This window comes from Propithecus coquereli, unplaced genomic scaffold (assembly GCF_000956105.1).
Source record: "Propithecus coquereli isolate 6110/MARCELLA unplaced genomic scaffold, Pcoq_1.0 Scaffold313, whole genome shotgun sequence".
Classification (NCBI taxonomy): Eukaryota; Metazoa; Chordata; class Mammalia; order Primates; family Indriidae; genus Propithecus; species Propithecus coquereli.
The window spans coordinates 1,752,389-1,775,121 of NW_012148764.1; the positions used below are offsets into that span (position 1 = coordinate 1,752,389).

The window sequence follows — 22,733 nt, forward strand, 5'->3', positions numbered from 1 at the left end:
ATATTGCTCATTACGTTTTCTGTTTTTTCTTTACAAAGACATATGTGAGAAATGTGTCTCATTTTATTATCAGAAATACAGTCATGCATCGCTTAACAACAGAGATACATTCTAAGAATGTAATTAGGCAGTTTCATCATTGTGTGGACATCACAGAGTATAGTTATGCAAACCCAAATCCTATAGCCTACTACACACCTAGGTTATATGGTATAGACTATTGTTTGTAGGCTACAGACATGTACATGTTACCATACTGAATACTGTAGGCAATTGTACACAATGGTAAGTATTTGTGTATCTAAACATATCTGAACACAGAAAAGGTACAGTAAAAATACAGTATAAAAGATAAAAAAATGGTACACCTATATTGGGTACTTGCCATGAAGGGAGCATTCAGGACTGGAAGTGGCTCTGGGTGAGTGGGTGAATGTGGAGGCCCAGGACATTACTGTATACTACTGTAGACTGTATAAACACCGAATACTTAGACCACCCTACATTTATTAAAAGTATTTTTTCTCCAGTAATAAATTAACCTGAGCATACTGTAACTTATTTAAGTTATTAAATGTAACTTATTTAACATTATAAACCCTTAAATTTTTTTAACACTTTTTGGCTCTTTTGTAATAACACTTAGCTTAAAATGTGAACACATTGTACGGCTTTACAAAAATATTTTTTAATATCCTTAACTATAAGCTTTTTCTACTTAAAATTATTTTTCATTTTTTACTTTTTAAACTTTTTGGTTAAAAACTAAGACACAAACACATGCATTAGCCTAGGCCCACACAGGATCAGGATCATCAACATCACTGTCTTTCCATTCCCACATCTTGTTTCAGGAGCCAGGGGCGTCAGGAGCAGCAACACACATGGGAGCTGTCATCCTCTATGATAACAATGCCTGCTTCCGGAATGACTCCTGAAAGACCTGCCTGAGGCTGTTTTACACTTAACTTTTTGAAAAATAAGTAGGAGTACACTCTAAAATTATGATAAAAGTATAGTATAGTAAATACATAAACCAGCCTCTTCGTTATTAATTACCAAGTACTATGTACTGTACAATAATTATGTGGGCTATACTTTTACCTGACTGGCAGTGCAGTAGGTTACACTAGTACTACCACAAACATGTCAATAATGCCTTTACTACAACTTTGGTTGGTTTTAAGGTCACTGGGTGATAGGAATTTTTCAGCTCCATTATAATCTTATGGAACCACAGTCATAGATGCAATTTGCTGTTGACCAAAACATTGTTATTTGGCAGATGGCTATATAGTATATGCGTGTGTGTGTGTGTGTGTGTGTGTGTGTGTGTGTTTTGAGTAATAGTTTGTTAATATTTTCTTCATGGAATCAGGTAACTGAATGTGTTTCCCTTTTTCCCATGAGCTGCAAAGGCACAGAGCCAAACCTCTGGCCCCCATCTTGGGAACACGGACCGGCATCTGAAGAGACCTGTGTAAAGCGTACCAGCCTTCTTCCTAGAGTCATCGTCCTTCCCTTTACCTGTTGTCTTATTTCCTTCATGCACTTACTTTAAATTTTATTTCATTTTGAGGCATTTTGTAATTTATGCAAGCCTTCCATCCTTTCTGGAACGAGGTAGGGATATAACTAAATAAATGCATATAAATCTTTGGCTTATTTCCTTAGGGTAAGTTTGGAAGTAGACACACTAGGTCTCGTGCCACATTATATCTTAACACAGTGAAAGATTTTCTGTTGGAAACTGAGATAATATAATCCGAGTATATTTATTCCTGGTGATTTATTGCAGATATAATACCAAGTGAGGAGTTAGAGTCCTGAGAGGAATAGAGTCAAGTTATTTCTTAGAGTATTTCTCTGCAATGTCAGATGCTGCAAATGCTATTTTCATGTGAAATTGTACAGACAATTTTCAATTAAATTAGCTGACAAAATATCGAATATTACAATCATGTATGTTAATTAAAGAGGTACTTATCTGCTTTGGATACCAGATATAGACACAATAGAGTTGACATTCTGTTCTGAACATTCAGGAGCCACCTTTATAGGGGGTTGGCTTATTTCCTTAAGGGGTTGGACTATAGGGGTCTTGAGAATAAGAACAATATTTTTTTGAAAAATGTGATAAGAATTTCAACAGATATGTGGTTCAGGCTCATGATTTCCGTGCTATATAAAATGGAAGAGATGGTCAATTTTTCCTGTTAGCGTTACTGATTATGTTGCTGTGACTGTGAAGGAACCTCAGCTTGAGCTTTTAGACCAATATCAATTCTGAAAGATCCCAGGACATGGGAGCTATCAGATGTATCCTCAAATAGCCTTTTTAGTAATCTTTTTAGAGTCAACTAATGTAGACATTTCCTTAATGGATCTTCACTGAACTCAGTCCACCAGTTTAATAGTAAAACTTAGTGCCTAATATCCACAACACACTTGGAGCCAGGTGTCATTTGGGACCCACTAGTTGAGTTGTACGCATAAAATGAGTCAGTTCTGTTTGTTTCCTTTGGTCTTAGTGATTTTTTTTCTTTTCCTAGAAAAGGAGAGAACGACTTTTCAACATGATGACACTTTAATATTTTAAGACAGATGTACATTCTCCTCTCAAAACTACTCATACTGGAATCCTACTCTGTTTGCTGTCAAACAGAATTCAGTGTAAAATGAGTGTGTGTCTTGAATTCTGTTTTAATGGGGGATACAACATATTAACTCATTTAAATGTTATTTACTTGGTGTAGAACTATCTTAGCATGATTTCAGAGGCAATGGTATAGGGAGAGTCGTCATGGCTGTTTTAGTAATCGTTTTGAAAAGTACAAACAAGCCTTCCAGAAATAAACCAAATAAACAGGGATTTACAAGTACAAAAGTTCTCTCACACAGAATTAATAGCAATTTCTTTGCTTACTATGTTTGGTAGCCACAATGTTATGTAACTATTATTGTGCAAAAGTGGAAAGTGTTACTTTGGAAGTTCCTCTCTTTTGTTGAAAATGCTATTTGACAATACTGATATTGTAATACAGTACTCACACATTGCATATAGAAATATCTATCATCCTTTGTGAATGATGACACTCAAACTATCCCTGTGGGAGTACATAGATAAGATCATTATTCTCATTTTCTAGATAAGGAAACTGAAATGAAATTCCTTGCCTAAGGTCAAAGAACAAATCACTGGCAGAGTAAGATTAGGGCAGTGAGTTCTTGATTTTCAATCCTTTGCCCCATCAACGAAGTCATATTGTTTTACTCAGTATGGGAAAAGATTATTATCAGTCAGCAGAAATAAGGCTATGCTCAGATGATGTCAGAAGACCAGCTGAAAAATGAAGATCTGCACAATCAGCCATTTGTTTATCTATAAAATACCAAACTGCTTATTATACTGATATTTTTCAGAGAGCTTACTAGACTTCGTTGTGTCTTGCAGACACAGCCTCTGACTTTATATTTATATTGTATCCCTAAATTAGTTGGAGGTTCTGTCTTTTAGAAATCTAATTTTGGAATATCTTGGATTTCATAATTATTTAATATGTTCTGAATAATATACTACTGACATGGTAGAGTTGGGACAGAGTTTTTCGAGAATACTTTATGATAAAATCTCATAGCACTGCTTTAAGTAGTGGCAAACAAACCCTTTTCTACCATGAAGGGCCCGAAGGTGAGAATTACTTAAGTTTTTATGAAAGGACTTCAAAATAAGACCTTGCCATTAGAAGAAAGCTGGGCTTCTATATCTGTCACCAACTACATATAAATGCATTTGTACCTGGTAAATAGGATTGAAATCATCAAACCCCATTTAGATCACATGGATCCCCCTGAATCAGTTACTCTGGGAGTGAAAGTGACCAAATAATCAGGTGACCTAGGGTATAGTCCATATAGAAGTTAATGTGCAGAATAGCTGAATTCTTCCAACATGAAACACATCTTTATTATTCTCCTCATGGGTGCTTACCTACATCTCTGCAATGTACCCTAATTCTTGGACGTGTTCTGGTGGATTAATCAATTGACAGGTAAAACATTTCTGCCTAGGTCAAACAGCATAAATGATGGTAAAGATGTAAACTCAGGATCCCTGGTCTTTTAGCTCAATTCAATCATGATGTCAGTGACTTTATTGATAAAATTATTCCATTTTATTTTATGGTTAGCCTTGCATTTTTTTGTAGTTGAACTACTACAATGCTTAACCAATCTGAACTTACAGTATTTCACAATAAGAATGGCACACACATTATCATTTGCTTATAGTCTGAAGGGATTTGGAATAGGTTTGGTTCAATAATAAAGATCACGACAAACTAGAAAAGTGATGGGAAATGCATTTCTCCCTAGTTCTGAGACCCCTGAATTCAGTCTTCATTAGGAATGACAATTTACAAGTGTGTGGATTCACCACTAACAAATTAAAATCACTTTTAAAAATAGTTATACATTTTGTACTTGGTTATTCATGATTATGTACAATATTAAAAGTGCTTTCATCTGACTACAATGTATTGAGCCTACCTGATGTAGCTTTTGTGGTCTAATTTTTAAATAACACACATAAGTCTTGTTCAGATTGAAAACCTGAATGAACTATATATAAATGTCCATAATGCTAGTTAGAGATGGAAAAAATATTTCTGCATTACATTTTAAAAATCAAAAATTAGATATTGACTTGAATGACTATCTCTAATAGTGTTTGTATCCTGAGGCCAAGTTTATTTTTTTTCCCTTTTAAAATAAGATTCCAGGGAAGTCTTGTTAAGTCTTGAAAGTATTTGTATAATTACCTAATTAATGTTGTAGCAGACACTTCGGAAACTTATATTTCACTTTATATCCAAGAGTTAGTGCATCATTCATTCATTTAGTAGATGTTTATGTTAGTTGTTATTCTGTGCCAAGCTCTGACCAGTCGTTGGATCAAGACAGCAGAACCCCTGCCCTCACAGAGGTACTTCTACTTCACAATTAAGCAGGTTTATGTGATAGAAAGAAGTAGCTGGGGTGGATAGGAAAGGCTGGCTCTGAGGATTGAAATTGAGGTAGGAAGGAAGGGGCCAGCTTCTAGAAGATTCATAGGAAAAGCATTCAAATGGGATTCAAAAGCTCCAAGGTGAGAATTACTTAAATTTTATGAAAGGACTACGAAAAAAGATTAGAATTCAGGAAGAGAAAGCAATGGTTATCAGAAATGTTTGAACACTAAGGTGGAAACATTTGGAAATTTGGAGATTTTTTAAAAGCTTACTTTTTTTTATTTTAATGATGAAAAATCAAGGCCCAGTGAAAGTGACATTTTTTGGTCATATACTAGTTAAATTTTAACTTAATTCTCCCATCTCCCAGTCTATTGCTTTTTCTATTAAACGAAATTGTTATTATTGTGCTTGTAAACTCTAGATGTATTGCCAAGTATTGGTTTTTACAGTTGAGAGTTTAAACCTGTATCTACAGAGATCTGGCAAACATTTATTTGGGCTTGCTTTATTATCAATAGCAATTGCCAAAGCCATATCAATCATTGTGATTTGCATCACTTATTAATAAAATCACAAGGAATGCTTTAACCCCTCTGTCATCTGTTTACTTTAGTCTCTAGCTTGGAAACCATTAGATCTTTTATGGCACTAAGAAGAAACTTGTAAGTTTAATTTCCATGTAGCCCATTTCAATTTGGAACCAGAAGATGGTCCATCTTGTTTAAAAAAGGGAAATTCTTTTTATTGCTTCCAGTCATTTCCAGTTACAGACCTGTTGGCTTGCCAGACATAGCAGCTACAATTTATGAACATTTTTTTTGATAGGTGGCAAGGCTTAAATTTTCAGGCCAATAATTTATATAAATTGCAGGTGTGCTTTAGATTTAGCTATCCTACTTTTATTACTTTGTGGAGAAATGAATTGAGACTAATATGATATTGTTTACAGCTCTTTTTGACTTTTTGTTAGCCTTATAATCCATATACAAAAATCTATTATGGGCTAAGCTCCATATCCTAATAAAGCCAACTATTTGTTGATGATTATGCAGTAATTAACCGTGCCCCAGGAATCAATTAGTGGGAATGATAACGTGACAGATCAGAGTACAAGGATGAGTCCCAGGTACTTAAAAAAATTGTAATTTCAGAAACTGATATTGTTTTTGGAGGAGCTAAATGTACTCTTGCCCTCTGTATTTTAATGTAAAGTTCTGAAAGTAAACATTTTCCTGTATGCAGAGGACATAATTTTATTGTAATGAACTTCAGATGTCTTATTAGACAACTGGATCTACTATATGAAATTCACTGGTCATAAAGAATCTTAGAGTCACAGGCCCCATGTTTGAATCCTGGCAGTGGCACCTACTCACTTTTGTGAGTAATAAAATCGACCTAATAATAACCACCTTATATGACTGTTATGAGGATACAAGGAGATAATATAGTGCTTTGCATAGTGCTTGGCTCAACAAATGTGAATATAACAGAATGTTAAAATGGAATTTTTGACTGAGGTTATCAAGATACAATAGAAGTAAATTGCAAAGACAGATCCCTGTACCCGGAGTTGACAAAGGAATTGGTCAAAGACAGGTCTTGCTGCCCTTGGATCTCTCAGCTTGTTAATGATTTAAAAAGGATATGAGGAGTGGAAAGGAGGAAGGATTTGGTGAGAGCATTTTTTGCTTTTAGAGAAATCTGTTGGCACACTATGAGAACCCCCTTTCTTCCTGGGCTGATGAGTGGGACTGCAAACCTAGTGAGAGGGAGCTTTAGGAAAGCTACTCTCAGAGCTTGCTTTCTACTCTCTGCAGTTGGGAGGATAGAACACAGGTGCCTGACTCAGCCTGAGAAGCCTAAAGCAGCTTGTGGTAGCAGGATAGAGGTGCCTCAGGGCAGCAGCTTCCACTCCCTGTAATTGATTGGCAGAGCAAGGGATGTGTGAGTGTTATCTCAGGACAACAGTGTGTCTCCTATATTAGCAAAAGTGCCAGGGGACTATAGATTGATGGGCTGGAGGTTTGGGTTCTGTCCAGGACAGCTTCTGCCAGAGGATGAGGGAGAGTGTGATGGGTGAATTGCCCAAGAAACTGAGAGGTGATTGGATGTAGGCAGCCTGGGAAACACCTGCATCTTAGTAACTTCAGTGAGAGATCCTGCAGAGATGGGGAAGCTCCAAAGAGCCTGCATAAGTGTCAAGAGAGAAGAGTCGGCTTCAGGGTCTGCCAGCAGGCTCAGAGTGTGAAGCTGCTGACGTTGGTGCCAATCTATGGACACTCTTTCCATCCTTTACCTGCTCTTCGCTCTGCCCTTATCCTGGATACTCAGAAGCCACCTGGCAAGGGGAAGGGGAGGGAGAAGCTCTAGGGAGAGAAACAGAGAGGAAGCTGCACATACCACCTTTTCCACTGCTGCCTTTCAGCCTGAAGCTGGCCTGGGCCATGAAAGGGGAGAAGATTTGACATTCAAACATGTAGGAGAGTGTTTTGGTTAACATATTGGACTGGGTATTCTAGGCTTGAATTGAGACTGTGTTCATGATTTCAAGTAAAAGTAGGACTGTCTGATACATAAAAGTGAATAGAAAAGCTTTGCTGCAGCTTTCATCTAGGGGCAGTGGATTGTTACTCTCATTGAATACAAATTAAACAGCATTGGGAAGAAAATGAGAGGTGTATGATTAAATTATTAGTTGTGCTTGTCTGCTGTATTGGTTTCATTATTGTTGTTGATGCTGTGTTAGAAAGGCTACTTTCAAATTTAGTGTAGTACACCTAGAATTTTGATTTTTGTTTGATATTCCCCTGCATTTTCTGGCTTATAGCAAATACCCCTATACCGCAAGTCAACTTGGTTATTTAGGAGGGCATTTTGTAACCACGTTTCTCACAGTCCTTACCAGAAAATTTATTTGCTTAAAATTAACGTCCCATGAGTACTTTACTGAGAATTTTTATATCCAAGGTGAAAATTAGGTAGCATTTACCTTAATAACCTTCCAGAGTGAAATAATTCAGCATACACCATGATGTAGAAGTTTAGATTTGATCTTCCATTTGTCCATGAATAGGAACAAATAATCATTTTTTTAGTATTCTTTTAAATTCATGTATAATATACATAAAAAAGTGCACAATTCACAAGAATTTAGTTTGATGAATACGAAGTGAATACACCCCAGAAAAGAGCCCAAATAGCCAAAGTAACCTTAAGCAAAAGGAACAAATCTGGAGGCATCACTTTACTGGACTTTAAGCTATATTATAAGGCTATAGTAACCAAAACAGCATGGTACTGACACAAAAATAGAGACATAGACCAATGGAACAGAACAGAGAACCCAGATATAAAACCATGCACATGTTGCCATCTGATCTTTGACAAAGTAGACAGCAATATATACTGGGGAAAAGAATCCCTATTCAGTAAATGGTGCTGGGAAAATTGGATAGCCACATGTAGAAGATTGAAACAGGATCTATACCTCTCACCACTTATAAAAATTAATTCAAGATGGATAACAATTTAAATTTAAGATATTAAACCATAAAAAGAAGATGTTGGAAAAACTCTTCCAGATATTAGCTTAGGCAAAGAATTTATGAAGAAGATCCCAAGGGCAATCACAGCAACAACAAAAATAAATAGATGGGATTAATTAAATTAAAAAGCTTCTGCACAGCCAAGAAAACAACCAAGAGAGCAAATAGTCAACCTACAGAATGGGAGAAAATATATATCCAATAAAAGGCTAATAACCAGAATCTACAAAGAATTCAAGCAAATCAGCAAGAAAAAATAAAATAACCCCATTAAAAAGTATGCAAAAGACATGGACAGAAGCTTTTCAAAAGAAGATAGACTAATGGCCAATAAACATATGAAAAAATGCTCAACATCACTAATCATCAGAGAAATGCAAATCAAAGCCACAATGAGATATCACCTAACCCAAGTGAGAATGGCTTTTATCAAAAAGTCCTAAAACAATAGATGCTGGCATGGATGCATATTGAAAGGAACACTTATACACTGTTGGTGGGACTGCAAACTAGTTCAACCTCTATGAAAAATAGTGTGGAGATACCTCAAAGAACTAAAAGTAGACCTACCATTTGATCCAGCAGTCCCACTACTGGGTATTTATCCAAAGGAAAAAAGTAATTTTATCAAAAGACACTTGCACTTGAATGTTTATTGCAGCACAATTCACAATTGCAAAGATGTGGAATCAACCCAAATGCCCATCAATTCATGAGTGGATTAATAAAACATGGTATATGTACACCATGGAATATTATTCAGCCACAAAAATGAATTAATACCCTTTGCATCAATCTGGATGGAACTAAAGACCATCCTCCTAAGTGAAGTATCACAAGAATGGAAAAACAAACACCACATGTACTCATTATTAAATTTAAACTAACTGATCGGCACTCATGTGCACAGATAGTAAAACTCAATGGAAATCATGCAGGTGGGAGTGGGGAGAAAGAGATGGGTGAAATCATACCTGATGAGTACAGTGTATACTATCTGGGTGATGGGCATACTTATAACTTAGACTCAAGCAGTACAAAAGCAATCCATGTAACCAAAACATTTGTAACCCTGTAATATTTTTTGGGAAAAAACCCCAAAGTGAATACACCTGTATAACCAGTACACAGTCAAGAAAGAGAGTAAGACCAACACCTCAGTTACTGGCTCCTCATATCAATAGTTTTGCTGTTTTTAAGCTTTTAAAAAATGGAACCATATTTTCATGCTTGTGAGATTCGCTCATGTTGTGTAGTTGTAGTTTGTTTATTTACAAATCTGTATAGTGTTCCATTGGACAAATATATAACAATTTTTAGTTAATTCTATTATTTATTAGTTGATAGACATTTGGATTATTTCTAGGTTTAGACTCTTACAAATCATGCCACCAAAAGCATTTTTATACATGTGTTTTGGTGAATATATTGTGACTTTTTATTGATTTTATACTTAGGAGTGGAATTACTGTATTGTAAGTATGACTATGGTCAGCTTTCGTAGATAATGACAAACAGTGATTTCCAAAGTGGTGATAAAAATTACATTTCATCAACTGGGTATGAGAAGTCACTCTACTTCCTTGCCAACACTTGATATTGTATATCTTTTTTCAGTTTGGCTCTTCTGGTGTGTGCCAATTATTTTTTGAGAAAAATGTCCTAGCCATTGGCATGCCCTCAGTAAACCTCCATGTGGGGACTGAGATGTCATTTTTCTTTTCGTAAGAACGTTGCTCCAGCTCGACTGATTATTGAGGCATAAGGTTCTATATTTAGCAAGGAACTCAGAATAGCTGTATTTGTGCTGCTCGATACTTATCAATAACTTTACTAAGTGGAAGAATGGGTAGAAAATGCATCAGTCAATATTTCAAATGCAAGTACGGAAAACCCAATTCAAACTAGCTTAAGCAAAAAGGTAATTAATTGACTCCTATATCTGTAAATGCCAGGCTTGGCTGGCTCCCGGGACCAAGCTTCACTTTCTATATCAAGATTACTTTCCACTAGGCTGCTTCTCTTCTCAGGCAAGATTGCTCCCTGCCTGGAGCCCAGGATTCTTCCAATACCTCCAAACTCCCAGAAGTAAAACTGTTACGGCAAGTGTTACACTGACCGGTCCCAGGGGAATAGCCGAGCGGCACGCAGAGAATTGGAGGGTCAGCAAGTTTTATTGCTGGCGGCCCAGAGGAGACAAGCCTCCAAATTCTGAGCACCGCTTTCGGGTTTTTGTCGGGTTTTATACTCTTTTTTGGGGGGTTAGTCTTATCCAATAACATACACAAGTATAAAAGTTAACCAATTGGTAAAAGGATTAAAAGTTAGCCAATTAATAGCAGTTTTTATATGCAGTACAGTTATGATAGGCTTATAACAAACAGTATAGTTATGATAGGTTTACAACAAGCAGTACAGTCATGACAGGCTTGTAACTCTGCTTAATTGTTCTGCGGTTTTAGCTTGCAAGGCTGACAGGTGTCAGCATCTACTTTAGCTGCTTTGCGGTTTTAAGCAGAACTGGCATGGAGATTCCCCAACAAAACCAAAACCAAAACCAAAACCACAGCACTCTTCCTATCTTCCTGGAGCTTCCTAATGCGAGTCCTGGAATTGAGGTTTTTTGGCTATGATTGCTCTGACCCTGCCTTCCTCAGCTCCATGTGGCTGCCAGATCCCTCTGGACCACATACTCTTAGAGAAGCAGTGATTTCTCTGAGGAAAATCGGGGTGCTATTAGAAGAAGGGAAAATGGTTGGTGACAGGCAAAAGTAACAAAATGTCCACTACAAGTTGGACTACCTAAAAAGAATGCAGTTTATTTATTCCTATAAATGCTACAGGACTTACTTTCAGATCAAGCAATACTGCTGGAAAGTTACATATGTGGACTGCATTATTTTAGGCCCTGTGGAATTACTTTTATTGGACTGTGCTAGGATGTTCTGTTAGCCTGCGTTGAGGGCAGTATAATGAATGGCCCTGAGGAATTCCTTATGTTATTGTAAGATAGCATTGAGGATTCTGTTTATTCTATTTCAGTCTCCATGTTACAGGATTTCATGGGAGAAATTTCTCTGTGGTCTCTGTACCAGGAAGAGGTGAACTGTTTCTAAACACCTTTTGTGATTTTATCTAATGGACACCGTGATACTCAAAACGATAAGGTTTACTTCCTTGCTTTGCTTGAATGATAGAGTCAATTTTATGGCTTATTTTAATCAAATATACTAGGCTTCACAGCATGAATTTTTTTAGTGCTAACCTTACTTCTTTGTTTTTATCTTATGTTTCCTTTACTATTATTTACTAATTCTCTCTCTCTCTCTCTCTCATTATGTATCTTTTATAAAGTTCCTCAAGTTTTTTCTGAAACACAGTTGAGAAGTACATAGAATTTTGTGAAAATTTCATTTCATGCATTGAAAATATCACCACAAAATAAATAAATGTGCTTGGCTTTAGTCAAAAATTTATTAACAGGACTTATTTTTGGTTCCAGTTTTAGATCAAGGAGTTGTAAAACACTACAGAATCAGAAGACTTGATGAAGGGGGCTTTTTTCTTACCCGGAGAAGAACCTTTTCAACACTGAATGAATTTGTGAGCTACTACACCACAAGAAGTGATGGCTTGTGTGTCAAGCTGGGAAAGCCATGCTTAAAGGTGAAATACTTTCAAGCTGTGTTCATTTAACTTGAAATTAATTCAGATAGTTGAGTATCTGTCAGTTCAGAAAAAAAAAAATTGTCATTTGATTACCTAAGACAGGCAGGGATAGGCAAACCATGGTCCCTGAGCAAATGCTGTTCCATGCTTGTTTTTGTAAATAAGTTTTATTGAAACAGACACTTGTTCACTTACTAATTGTCTTTGGCTTCTTCCATGCCATAACAGCAAAATTTAGTGTTAATATTTGCAACAGAGACTGTGTGATGGATGGTAAACTAGACTATGAGCTCTAGGAGGGCAGGGGTCTTGTCCATTTTGTTTGCAAATGCTACTTAATTGGTGCTTTAAAAAGTTTATTTACTAAGTGAATGAGTAAATGAATGAATAAAGAATGAAATAAAAAATGAGTTTGGAAAAAGAGTAAACATTTAATTATGCAAAAATATATGATACATACCATAAAGACTGTAGCCAGCCAAACAGTTTGGGAAGGATTTGTGGGTGAGGTGGAACTTCAATTGGGCCTTGAAATTGGGAGAACTCAGCTAGGCAAAGAGGCAGAGAGAAGTCATTCCAGAGATGTGTGAGGATGGCATTAGGTGTGGGAAGGAACACATTAACAATGAGCTACCTGACTTAGCAAGATTTGGGAGACGATCAGCTTGAAGAGTTAGCAGTGCAGATTCTCCCACCATTGTTTCCTGTTTTGAAGTAATTAGAATACAATTTATAATATTTAACACCGTTTCCTTTAAAAAGTATCTAGACTATTATTTCCAACAACGACAAAAAAATTAAGTCTACCCATTTTTCTTACAAGTCTTCTCATTATTTTGTGAAACAGATACAGGTCCCATTGCCTTTTGATTTGTCGTATAAAACCGTGGACCAGTGGGAGATAGACCGCAACTCCATACAACTTCTGAAGCGATTGGGATCCGGCCAGTTTGGTGAAGTATGGGAAGGCCTGTGGAACAACACCACTCCAGTAGCAGTCAAAACATTAAAACCAGGTGCGAGAACATCAAAGGCTAAACAACATAATTTGATTTTTATGAGCTCAGTTTGACACTGTAAACGTCCAGAAGGTCATGGGATGGCCAATGCTGTCAGCAAGCAGATGTGGTGATCATTCTCTCTAGCCCAGGTGACCAAAACCTATAGATAAGGCTTTAAAATATAAAGATAAGAAGGTGTTCCCTGGATCAGCTAAGTCTTAAAACATCTCCAATTCAAGATTCCAACAACATATTTCTTCTCTAGAATTAGGATTCAGTCTTTCAATGTCCTTCTCCCCTTTTTCCCTAGCTTTAGTTAAAAAAAATACTGGCTTAACTGAAAATACTTAAAAAAAATCAGATGGAATCTTGGTGCTGTCCAGGGAACAACTATTTTATTAAATATTAATTGTGTATTGTTAAAAGGTAAAATGGTCCATTTAAAAGACCTCGTATTTCAAAATGTAGGAACTATTTTTCCTTTCATCTTCCTTTTCCCTATGGTGGCAAGTAAAAGTACACTAAAATCAATATTTATTCAGCCAGGCTTTATTCCCTCCATTTTAAAGGTGGAGTAAGGAAGAGATTAAGTAACATTTCAAAGATTTACCAATTATATGTGATCTTGAGCAAATTTTTGAACTACTCTATGCTTCTGTTTTGTCATTTGTAAAATAGAAATAATAACAAGGCCAACCTACGAGGGTTATAATGAAGATTCAATTAGATCATTAGTGGAAATGCTTTGTATGGTGCCTGGTTCATAATAAGTGACCAGTTATTATTATTATTATTATTACAAAGTCAGTAAATGACAGAGCTGAGATTTGAGCCTACATCTATCACTACTGCATCATACTTCATGGAAGTGACAGTTTATAAAAGTGCAACATTGCTGTGGTAGCCTCATAGCTGCTTCTGGTAACATAGGTGAGAATCATAACCATAGGCTAGATTGTAGTTCTCTGGGGACCTCTATTATTTATCTTGCCCAGAATTCTTAAAGATTTGGGAAGCCTCCTTTGTGGCAGAACTTGAGCACTTGGGTTTTGCTGGCTAGCAGTATAGTGTGACACCATGGTTCTCAAACCGTGTGCCAAGGGCCATTGGGGCACCACAGTGAATTCACAGGGGTGCTGTGGGATATTTAAAAATTTTGAAGTAAACACCTTGAATACTGCACAAACAGGTAGTTTGCAGATTCAATGTTACATCATGTTACATTCTTTTTGCTGACATCATGTCTTTGTGAAGCTGGTTTTTTGATTGTTACTGTAATTGAAATGTAAGATCCACACAGAAATCAATGTGGACCAGGAAATGGGGGTAGCAGTGTTCATTCTGATTCTAAGACTTAAGTTGTGCATATATCACTTTACTAAGTAATCGTGGTTAAGAGTGAAATAAAAAAGTTTTTTTACCCTTTCAATTTACCTGTGTTACTTTTTCAGATGGCTATTAAATTTTTAGGACAAATACTTCTTAAGTTGTTTGGATCTAAACAAGTAACTATTAGGTATTCCTTTTGGCTTAGGGACGTAGTAAAAAAAGTGACAGAGACACTAAGGGTGCCATGAACTGAAAATGTCGGGACTTTCTAGTCTAACAGTTAAGAGCTTAAAGTATTGCATAAGATAAACCTGAGCTCAAACTTTGCTCTGCCCCATGGACAACTTATTAACCTTTCTGAAACTCCCCATCTGGAAGGAAGAATTATAATAGTTCCTACTTTATAGAGTTTTATGAGCACACACTAAGGCAATGTACATAAAACATGCGCAATGAATTCTTAATAAATGTTAGCTTCTTCCATGGGGTTGCTGACAAATGTGTTCACTGAAGTGCAAACTCACTAGTGCAGGAGTGAACTTTTTTATTAATATATCTGCGAGATGAAACTAACAGAGAGGCACTTTTAAGTGGCCAGATGCCTTATGAGTACTCCAGGTGAGGACATTCTATTCCAGCACCTGAAATTTTCACAACCACTGTGTGCATATGCTTTTAAATCCTAATGTTATTGATAATTGAGACTCAACATTATTATCCAATCTGATCATTCTTTTCCAAAAAGAGGCAGCTAGCTATCCTCCTAACATTGCTTTCTAAGGAAGGCATTTGGGGGGTAAAAAGAGAACAACAACAAAAAGAAAGTCAGATTTCTTATATTTAAAAAAAAAGCCACAATAGTTTTCTCTCCAACAGGAATAATTATTATTGATTTACAGTGTAATAGCTGCAAACAGCTTTGGTGATTGGTTAAATGTCTTCACTTCACTGGGGCCATTAATCAATCTTAGCAGCTATTTATTGCTTAGCAGACTACCACGCAATAAAGATGAGCCTGAAATCAACTCCCACAGTGGCTTTGACAGGCAAAAATTAATATTTAATGTGGCACTACTAGCTGAGTGGAGATTGGGTTTCCTTTACTATGCAGCTGGTTAGCTGTAACCGGCATAGCCAGGAAGGGGTGCTCTAAACAGCCTTCACCTGCAGAGGCTCCTGAGGTACCATGATTTTGGTTCTTGTGGATAGTCTGATTTGGGGATGATTTGAGTGTCCTGCACTCTATGAATCTGATGGCCACGCCAAGCATTAACATAGAAATATATTGTATATATAAATTGTCTGAATAATGATCATAATTGTTGCTATCACTGGAAGCTTCATGAATCAGATTTTTTTTTTTTGGTGGTGGGGTGTCCCCACTATGTGGATGTTTGAATATAGGCTAAACTAGTAACAGACAAGAACAAAGTTATTTATTATGGTTTAGGTGCCTCTTTTATTCTCAGCTCTATTTTGCTACTGTGATTCCAAATTTTAATCCTATTTGATCATGTGAAATAAACCAATGATAAAGATGGAATTGAGGGAGCTCAGAAACACATGATAGAAAGAGAACAGGCCATGTTATCCTATTCTTCCTTTTTAAGTCCTTGTTCCTTCCCCTCCTCAGCCTATGAAAGAAAAAAAACACCATGGTCTGTTTGGTTTTCCCAAGAATATGCATGTAAATGATAATACAAATAATGGTCAACAGTCATTGGATACATATGTGCCAGGCATTGCTATTACCCTGATAATGAGCTTATGATGTCAGTAACGTTATTAGCCACGTTTTAAGATGAAGGAACTGAGGTTCAGAGAGGCTTAATATCTTTCTCAAGATCACACAGGGAGCTAGAAGCAGATCTGTTGTCGCCCAGACAGGTTTGTTTGCCCGTTGCCTAAGGCGGGGAAGCCAATATGCTGAGTCAGCAGGGTTTAGGGCAGACAGTTTATTCCACATAGTGCTAAGCAGGGAGACAGGAGAAATTTCTCAAATCCGTCTCCTTGAGAATTTGGGAGACAGAGTTTTTAAAGACAGTTTGGCAGGCAAGGGATTAGGCAATTATGTTTGTTAATTGGGGCAAAATTATAGGGGGGTAGAAATCATGTATTGCTTCAGTCCCTGGAGTCAAAATTCCAGTTGAGTCGGTTTCTTGGTATGGGCCGCTGGTCCCTTGGTTGGGTCAACCAATCCACTGGAATGCAGAGCCTGGAAGATATCTTAAAAACTACCTTTAGATTTCAAAACAGTAATCTTAACTACGGAGAAAGTTAAGAATCTTTATGACCACCAGTTGCATGGCTCCAGAGTGGCAATTATAGAGAAGGAAACAGGGGGACAGTGACTAATTATTATCATTATTTTTAGCTAGGCCTGTGCCCTATTTTTACTAGGCCCTTACCACTGTTCTCGCCTTGTACCCCTCTTTATTAATTTGTAAGGGCAGTTTCAGATCTGGGATTTGTGCAGAATCCAGACTTTGATCAGACCTGGGTTCTGAATTTCTAGACTCTCAAAGGGCAGACTGCCTGAATGCTTTATGTGAAATGATCTGCAGGTCACATGTAACTCTTCTTAACCTTACATTAATAAACAAGTCACAGTGTTACCTTAGAATGTCAAAGCTTATCCATACCTGTGTTCGAACACCAGTTGTAAAATATCCAACATGGAGAGGGTGATGAACTTAGTGTTCTTCTTGGGCATCACTGGAAATGATATTTGCAGTCTCCATACTGAATACTAAGATGTGGAATGAGGTGTTCCTTCAATTACAGTAATGCCTCTGAAACATCATATCCTAAAAGAAATAAAAGATTTTAAAATTACTGATGAATGTAAACTCCAGGTATCCTTCCTCCTCTTAGGAGGTAACTACTTGACACCTTGCATAGTGAGTGAGAGTTTAACCATTTAAATGCAATTTAATTGTAGATGAGTCTTCAAAATAGGCCCCCATACTGCCGCATTGATTTGGTCAAGCTATTAAGGCTTTGACTGTGGAAACAGATAATACAGAAGAGAATGCTGAATTTTCCAAGTTAAATGTATAAACTGGTGAAAAAAAAAAAACCCACTAACTTTTGGGGATGGCCTTGAATGTTTTCTAATTGGCCTATGCCCTATGTTCCTGCAGAATGAAGGACAAAATATATGGCAGAATGTCATTGTTTTAGAATTTTTTCCTGCAGCTCTTCCCATAGTGGGCACCACAGACAGGGCAGCTATCAGTCTTCTCTGAATCCCAGAACAAAAAGCTCTGGCTGCAGTAATTAAACACTCAGCATCCTTCAGTATTTATGTTAATAGAATGTCTTCTCTTTTCGTTAAGATACCTGCCTCGTTTTATCAATTAGACCTTCAGTCTCTCCTCTTTCTTTCATTTTTCATATAGACCTGAATCAACCTCTTTTTACCTTCAGGTCGTAACACATAAACTGCACACCCCTGATGCACCCACATCCAGTTATTAGGCTGCCCCGGCTGAACTGATTCTCTTCTTTGATAAGTCTGAAGATTTGTGCTACTGCTGTTCTGACGTTACTGAGAGGCAGGGCAGGCAATCTTGGTGATTCCCACCAGACTGCTGTGAGGATAGGAATGCCTCAATAACACAGAGTGATTTCCCCCTCTTCTTGTTTCAGGTTCAATGGATCCAAATGACTTCCTGAGGGAGGCACAGATAATGAAGAGCCTAAGACATCCCAAGCTTATCCAGCTGTATGCTGTTTGCACTTTAGAAGATCCAATTTATATTATTACAGAGTTGATGAGACACGGAAGTCTGCAAGAATATCTCCAAAGTAAGCTAAAGACAATAAAAGGGGGAGAAAAGAGGAATTTAGTTTAGCTAGTCCTATAAACATCAATTTAGTAAGCCTTCTGTAACCCAAAGAATATTTACTATGTGTATATCTGTGAGAACAAATGTCTTAACATTGAATGGCTCAACTACTATTTAATAGGATATATACTGTGTACTCAAAGGGAGGAAAATATTTATGTACTGGAAGAGCAAATTGTTCACGATAGACATATTAGAGTACTTAAATGTAATGTGGGAAATTAAAGAATGGATATTTTGCACGATGCTTTATTTCCTACACTAATTGAACATTATCAGTCATGGACAAATATTTTATATGGTGTAGAATTTGGGGACATGGAATACTTTCGGGAAAAGAGGAGAGATGTATCCTATCTTTTCCTTCTTTGCCAGTATTTGACAACATTGTACTTGTTGGTATTTAAAATACTTCCGCTGCCAGTCAACATTGGAATTTTCAGACTAAAAAGCAGAAATATACTATTGCTTTATTTCTACATTTGCTTCCTATAGTCAGAGAAGACTGAAGGGCATTGTGAAATTTTGATGTTTATTACAAATGAATAATTTAACAAATAACAACACAGTATAATAAGTATTAAAATGAGATGTTCAAAGAAGTTGAGATCAAGTACTGAGAGAATAATTCATGATTTAAAAATAGACTTTTTTTCTGCAATTTCTCGAAATGTCAGGGTAGGATTAATAGGATGTACAGAGGTAAAGGGAGGTGAGAATGATGGAACAAAGATTTCAGAAAGATAAGAGTATTCTCTGATTTTAGGGTGACTTGTGAAGCTGGTAATATTAAATTACAAACAACGTAAGAAGAGCAAAGAACATTCTGTTGAAGACAAAAATATACCTAGCTCCCTTGCATGAAGATATCAAATTTAACAGCATCAGGATGTGTTACCCACCATAGAAAGACTAACTTTGGCTACTGAGCCCTTCTGCTTTCTTCCCAAAATGCAAATGTGATTTTGGGTCAGAGCTAATAGAAAAGCTTTATAAAAATGGTCACTTATAATACACACATTATTAAATCTAATAAACAATTCCCCATGCTCAGACTTATCAGCAGCATTTAATTCAATGGACATTCTCTCCTCCTGGAAACACTTTCTTCATTTGGCTTCTAGGGCACTTCACTCAATAGCATCTCCTCCTTCCTTCCTTTCTTTCTTTTTTTTTTTTTGAGACAGAATCTCACTCTGTTGCCCGGGCTAGAGTGCCGTGGCGTCAGCCTAGCTCACAGCAACCTCAAACTCCTGGGCTCAAGCGATCCTCCTGCCTCGGCCTCCCGAGTAGCTGGGACTACAGGCATGCGCCACCATGCCTGGCTAACTTTTTCTATATATATATTTTTAGTTGTCCAGATAATTTCTTTCTAGTTTTAGTAGAGACAGGGTCTCGCTCTTGCTCAGGCTGGTCTTGAACTCCTGACTTTAAGTGATCCTCCCGCCTCGGCCTCCCAGAGTGCTAGGATTACAGGCATGAGCCACTGCGCCCGGCCCTCCTTCCTTTCTTGCTGTTTCTTTTCAATCTATGTGATTTCCCTCATCTCCCAGACCTCTCAATATCTTGGAATTCTCCAGAATGATTTGTAGCATCACTAGTTCTTTTGTTAATCTCATCGTTAAATTGTCTACATCTTGACAGTTCCCCAAACTTTATCCTTACCTTACTTCAGAATTATATATCCCATTGCTTTCTTAATTTCTCCACTTGGGAACAGTCTCCATCGGAATAATAGTCTACGTAGGTATGCTGCCGTAACAAACAGTCTCCAAATCCCAGTTGGCTTAACAGAACAAGGGTGTATTTCTTGCTTATGCTATGTGTGCAAAATAGATTGGCTTGTGGCTCAGCTCTTTGGATCACCCTGCCAGGAGAAGGGGATGAGACTAATCTCATCCTGGTTCTTAAAGCTTCTGACCAGAAGTGACAGAGGGATTACTTCTGTTCCCTTTCCATTTGGGCAAATCAAGTCAAAGGATAGGGAAGTAGAATCCTCTAAAGTACGTGAAAGGAGAAAAAAATTAAATCTTTGTGAACAGTCCTAATTTCTACTACATATGTTTTATTAGAAATTTCAAAATGACATGCCCCAAACTGATCTTGTACTCTTTCCTAGTAATATGCTACTCTTGCAATCTTTCTTTCTTTGGCCATGTCAGCACTTAGGCCTGATACCTTGGAGACATCTCTACTTCTTCTCATATACCATCATCTAACCAGCCAGCCAAATCCCATTGGCTTGCCTTCCAAATATTTTCAAGATTTTACTTCTCAGTGCTCCTACTCTGACCCAGGCCATTATTGCCTCTCTCCTGGATTCTGCAGTAGCTCCTGACTGGTCTCCCTCTTTTGATTCTTGTCTTTTTCAATCTCTTCTCAACACAACAGCTAGAGAGATCCAGTTAAAATGTAAATCAGAGCATGTCCATCCTCAGCTAAAAACCTGCCATGACTCCCACTGGTTCTTATTTCTGTGTAACTCACCAAGTCCTATGTGACCTGGCTCTCCATTCTCTCTTAGGTCTCATTCCCTAAAACTTCCCCTCTGTCACTCTGTGTCAGCCACATTGGCCCTCTTTGCAATTCCTCCTAGCCTCCAGGCATGCTTTTGCCTCAAGCCCTTTGCGCTTGCTGTTTCCTCTGCCTGAATTTTTTTTTTAATGACATCTATCCACATGCGTACTTCTCATTTTCTGCAAATCTTTACTCAGATGTGCCCATCTTGAATCCTTTACTGGTCACCCTCTAAATGCTAAAATTTAATCTCCTTCTACTGACTCTTAGTATTCCTTTTCCCTGCTTTTTGTTTTATCTTCTTAGCTGTTAATCATCTTATAAAATATGATTTATTTATTTAGCTTATTTTCAATATCTTCTAAATACAATTTCTTGAAGACAGAGATTTTTCTTTGTTTTTTGTGCTAGAACAATGCCTGGCACATAGAAGGTGTGAACTTAATTATGTATTGACTGATCAAATACATAGGTTAAGTTGGGACCATCCTTAACCTAGTAAGATTGGGTTGGAGTCAAGGTTGTTTTAAGACTCTTGGTATCAGCTTGAAAAGATCCAAATAGTATGTGGAAAACTTCCTGGACATTGATGATTTCTCGTTGATGTGGTTTACTTAGGGTTAAGTAGAAACCCTGTCATCTTCTGGGTTAGGCCATCAGGGTCAAGTTTATTAACGCCTTTCTTTGTGAGGATACTTAGCAGCCAGGAAGAGAAATGAAGATATTCTCACTAAAGAAAATCCCTTCCCAATCAAGAGGTTGTAAATTCAATAAAGTGATCCTAAAATGAACCTACCACTCTTCAGCAGTCAATCATGATAAATATTATTAAGCAGAATGATTCTTGAGTAATGAACATAATTGAAAATATTTTCTTGCTGCAGATGTAAATTGTCACAGATTTGTGAACCTTTATATCAGTTTTGATATATGGTGGTTGTAGTAGAAGTGTGCTCTGAGGTTTACTTAGGCAGTTCCTAGGCTACTGTACCCTTCAGGATAGGAAATGTATGTTACTTAATTTCCTCCAGTATTGTGCCTGCCAGTGAAAACCTCTTTCTATCCACTGTAATAGGATTAGATGTTGTATTTGATAGTTGAAATAACATACATATTTTTCTATATAACCATCTTTGTAGTCCCTAAGCATGGCTGAATTTTTTTTTAATAATATATTTCTCCAAAATGGGAGAAGTCTGTCAAAAAACTTTAGCATTGAGGGTAATTGATGACAGGTATTTCTTGCTGAAATTTAGGAAGGATAAATGTCTGCATTTTTTTTTAGTTTAGTCGGGCTTCCTCTTCCACCCCCAATAAATGTTTATAAAGCATCTAATATATGTCAGGCATTTAAGTACTCTTTAAAGAGCAGCAAACATTTTCTATTTTTATAAATCTAGTCCTAAAATGTTCGTCATTCTCATGGACAGTTCACTTAAGTGGACTGAAGTAGACAGAAATATTTTCATTGATACATCTTTTAACTGAATACAACTGTATAACTATTTGCTATATGAATGGAAGTCTCTCCATTATCCCCTGTCTTTTGGGTGCTCAGGAGCCATGTGTGAGGTAAATTTTAGGAAGACAGTGTAAAAATAGTTCTTGAGATTACAAGATTTAAGTCTCAGACATACCTGAATTTGAATCTCCTCTCTACAACTTACCACCTGTTCCTCCAAGTAGCAGGAACACCTGTGAAATGGGGGAGCATAATAACAAGACTTCATATAGTTGTTCTGAGTATTAAATTAGGTGATTTATTGGAAATGAACCATATGACAAAGAGGTAGGAGAGGACCATAT

At 37.0% G+C, this 22,733-nt stretch overlaps 1 protein-coding gene across 1 annotated transcript in view; it reads left to right on the forward strand.

Moving 5' to 3' along the window:
• The window catches only part of FRK (fyn-related Src family tyrosine kinase), an 89,497-nt gene that overhangs the window by 59,066 nt on the left and 7,698 nt on the right, over positions 1-22,733 (forward strand). Inside the window, exons 3-5 of the mRNA XM_012650122.1 lie at positions 12,063-12,226; positions 13,077-13,245; positions 18,211-18,369. Of these exons, the coding sequence (XP_012505576.1) occupies positions 12,063-12,226; positions 13,077-13,245; positions 18,211-18,369 (492 nt within the window). The remainder of the gene's footprint in view (positions 1-12,062; positions 12,227-13,076; positions 13,246-18,210; positions 18,370-22,733) is intronic.